General features: G+C 40.6%; 1 protein-coding gene across 1 annotated transcript in view; it reads left to right on the forward strand.

The window, feature by feature from the left end:
- tspan31 (tetraspanin 31) overlaps nucleotides 1–2642 on the forward strand; it is a 9270-nt gene extending 6628 nt beyond the window's left edge. Inside the window, exon 6 of the mRNA XM_023393039.2 lies at nucleotides 732–2642. Within this exon, the coding sequence (XP_023248807.1) occupies nucleotides 732–806 (75 nt within the window). The 3' untranslated portion in view covers nucleotides 807–2642. The remainder of the gene's footprint in view (nucleotides 1–731) is intronic.
- The last annotated feature ends 1565 nt before the right edge of the window (nucleotides 2643–4207 follow it).

Genomic DNA, 4207 nt, shown 5'->3' on the forward strand with positions numbered 1-4207 from the left:
ATTATTTTATTGTTATTTCATTCATGACCTTTTATTGTTTTCTACACTTTATAGGCTTGGATTATTTGTCCTATTTTTATTTTATTTTGTTTTATCGTTTTATTTATTTTTATTTTTTCTTAGCCCAAACTTAACCGCCGGTTATTCATCTTGTAACCTGGCAACTACTCTAGATGTGTATAAGAGACAGGTATCAGCATCGGCCCCAAAAATCCAATATCGGTCAGACTCTAATAAAAAGTGCAGAAACCCACTCGGACAGTGTGATGCACAAACACACTTAAGATAGATTTATACTTGATGCAAAGGGTTAACGGGAATTGTGGCGTAGATGTCTACGATGTAGGTTTTGATTTATAGTTGAGCGGCAGGTTTGATAGATATTGATAGTTTGATGTTCTTACTGATACAGAGCAGCACAACATTCGCTGTGTCTCGTTACTAAATAAGAGAAGACAGGTTTGCAGTGTAATCACTTAATTAGATGTTTACTAAAAATTAAAAGACCACAGAGAGACTTTCCTTAATGTTTTCACTCTCAACAAACTTCACAGACGTCAGACTCAGCAGCCAATCACAGTTCTTGCTGCTACAGAGGTGCAGCTACGCTGTAGCTCCACCGTCTGTTCATTTCAAAAGAACTGAGTCCAGATATTGTTGTGTGTAACTGTGTTGGTTCTCGAGTATAACACTGAACCTTGTCTAAACTGTGTAATCCTTCACTCTCACAGATCCTGGGAGTGTGGCTCGCCGTGCGCTACAGAAACCAGAAGGATCCACGAGCAAATCCAAGTGCTTTCCTATAGTCTGTCCCACGCAGTGCCGTACATGCAGTTTCAGACACACACAGAATAATGCACATCTAGAGGCAGACACTCAGGCATACGATACAGAGCCACAACAACACAGAACGGACGAGCGCACGCAGCACCTGACACACACTGAGAAACAAAACACACACACACACTGAGAAACAAAACACACACACAGACACACACAGACACACACACACCCTCACCTGAGAAACTACAACCTGTCACCTGTTAAGATTTTTTTTTTTTTTTTTTGCCCAGAGCTCAAGCTGGAAGACCTGGATACTTATGTATGAAAGGATGACTTGTAATACCAAGAAGTGCGTCTTGTTGGTATGTCGACCCAGCCTTGATTTTGAGTGCCAGATTTCCTGATTGCGGCCTGCTAGTTTACCAACTATGTAACAAGCAATGAGACATCTCTGCATGTGTCCTACGCCTGCACAGTCCAACAGCCTCTCCGCTGAGTTCATTCCACACACACCAACCAAATGACTGTGCGGTGTCCAACAGATAACGTATATGCACCTTGAAATTTTCCTCTTGTCTCTAATGTAGGGCCACCACTTAACGACACATATATTCCTCTGGTCAGTGCTATCAGTGACGTGTAAAAACTGTCAACCCAAACATGTTCGATGTGACGAGAATGAGGGGGGAAGAGGACACATACTGGACATGTGGTGTAAAGGAGTTTTGAAATGTGTCTGTTGCAAATGCCGCAATTGAACAGGTTTAAGATGTTAGGTAGATTTTAGGTAATGTAGTTGCTAGTCATTCGGGTTCAAATATTTATGAACTGTAACTGAGCCAACTTAACTTTTAACAGTCAGAGATATTAGGATGCCAACGGACTGCAGCCTTGATGTTGTACATACTCTTTAAATACTGTAGTTCACGGAAATCATCCTCGGTGGGTTTGCCATGTGTCCTACGCCCCTCCAGCTCGGAGGTTGCCTGCATAGTTGAGGCCTTTTGAAGGCCACAATAATTCACCTTTCCTGTATTTAACATGTTCCTTTGTGTCGCACAGTGATGTTGCTTAGAATAGATTCTGGTACAAAAAAAAAAAAGAAGTGGATTCAGGTACGTACCATTACCTCCTGTTTAACTGGAAGAAATCTCAAAAATGTAAAAAAAAAACAAAATAAATACTTGCTGTTTGATTTGAAATAATTGGGTGAATCTGGCCAAAACTGCTTACTGCAAACCCAATTTAGTTTTTATAGTGTTAATTGTGAAAATGTGCTCTTGGTTGCAGTTATTTTTCTTCTTTTTTTTTTTTTATACTTTGAACCAGCTAATCTTTCGTGGAATTATTTCGTCAGCATAATTGTGTCCTCTGTTGCCATCGGCTCTTTTTCGTTCATCAGTGTTAAATGCTTTGTAAAGACTTGTTAAATATTTTCGGGATCTATTTAAGTGATGATGATTGATGATGCACATTAGGTTAAAGTTCTATTATAGTTTTGATGGTATCATTTTTAATGCCTGGCTCGATGTTAGACTTAGTCCTGTTGATAAATCACTGCTCATTAATTCTCTCTATAAGATGTTTTGTTTTTTTTCTTTTGAATTGCTTTTAACTTAAAGGACTAACACAAACTGTAATAACATGTCTTACTTGAACCTGTCAACGTCGCTGATATGGGTTTCCTGCTGCTGGTTTTGGAGTTATCGCTGGTGTAAACAAGCATTTTGACAGATCTTAAGCATTAAGCATTATGCCATATATTACACCTCACTTTGAATTCGTGTGCACTAGTTATTCAAATGTATCTTGAATTTTTGAGACTTAATTTTCCAAATAATAAAACCTCAAATTGGGAACTGTTTCCCTCGAGTCACTGTTTAAGTAGCATCACGTTAAGTTATGTCTCTAAAAATGCACTCTCAACAGTTTAATGATATTAATGTCTAACTTCATATTGAGATTAATTTATTTTCTGGTCAATTTGAAGCATAGATACAAACTCTTGAAATACATTGCTGTTATGTTGAAAATTCCTAAAAGCATTTATTTAGTTTCCTCAAACAAAGCCCTTAGGAGAGTATTAACAAGTCTTAAATATCATTTACAAAGGTCTTAAAATATTTTTTCTAGCCTGGTGTAGGCAGTACTTTGGAAATTCTCAGTACCATCGTTCTATTTGTTCAGTTTTCTGCCGTGTGTCCAGGCCCAGGTCATGTTCAAAGATTAAATGATTATATTATTAGAAATACACCAGGAAGTAATGACAAAAATGTGAAATATATCTAAATTGACATTTATTTCACATTGCATTTCAAAACTTCTCGGACTCATCATCCCTAAGGGGTTTGTATTGATGTCCTTCTAACAGGTATAAGAATTGCCTCCTGTGCAGTATTAAAAATATCTTTGATTTAACTTGGTGAACCCTGCAGAAATCCTGTACACTCTTCACCACATGATGGCAGTGCAGTGTCTGCAGCTGCAGGCCATTCGCTGTTTTCCACCATTCACTGTTATTTCAGCCCTGCTCTGACATGAGTAAATACCTCAAGACAAGCAGGGAAGAGTTGCTCTTTGTCAGTGACTATTGTCACACAGATTGATTGCGTCCACGTTGAAGGTGGATAACATTAACATGGCAGCTGTAAAATTAATCCACTCAGGCAGTAGGTTTTGATTCCCTGTGATATTCCTTCAGAAGGCCATTAATCCCTTCAGCTGGGATGGGTCCAGTAACGTGGGGGTGGGTGTGGGGCAGTGAGTGGAGAGCAGAAGGAGAGCTCAAGAACACTCTAATAGGGGAATAGTGAGAACACACAAGGAAATTATCTTGATACCTTTCAACCAAGGTTGTCGTAAATGAGGATAAACTGCTCCTCTGCCCTCGTCCTAATGGCCCATGGCAGACTGTCACAATCGCTGGTGCCCCCCCCCCCATCACGAAAGGCGTGACCCAATCTCTGCCGTTGCATACACCCTGCCAGGGAGCACCTGCGGGTTCATTTTCCTGAGACGCAGGAACATTTATGTAAGTGAAATGTGCCTGGTCAGGGCTTTGGGTCTTGAGTGTTTCCGGTGGCTGGGGACCAGCATTTTGGAAACTGCACCACACATCACATCCCCTGTCCTGTCAGCGTGCTCTCATGAGGGCCCAATGCCAGTCCCCACCCTGTGATGCGTGTCCATATGCCGGGTGTATTAGCTCGGAGAAGCTGTGGAGAATCGCACCAACAGGGATGGCCATCTGTCCTCTTACAGATATAGCATGGGCTCTGCAAGCACATGAAGACAGGATCTTAAAACATTTGGTCCATTATATCACAGTACTGTGGTGAATGGGTTTTACAAAGGCGTGTCCTATAGGCAGAACTAATTATGTATAGCTTTTCAGCATGGGGCATGATGAGGCAGCATTCAGATC

The sequence above is a fragment of the Seriola lalandi genome, unplaced genomic scaffold (assembly GCF_002814215.2).
Source record: "Seriola lalandi dorsalis isolate HSWRI2012SDOR001 ecotype SW California unplaced genomic scaffold, Sedor1 jcf7180002054927, whole genome shotgun sequence".
In the NCBI taxonomy this organism is placed as follows: domain Eukaryota; kingdom Metazoa; phylum Chordata; class Actinopteri; order Carangiformes; family Carangidae; genus Seriola; species Seriola lalandi.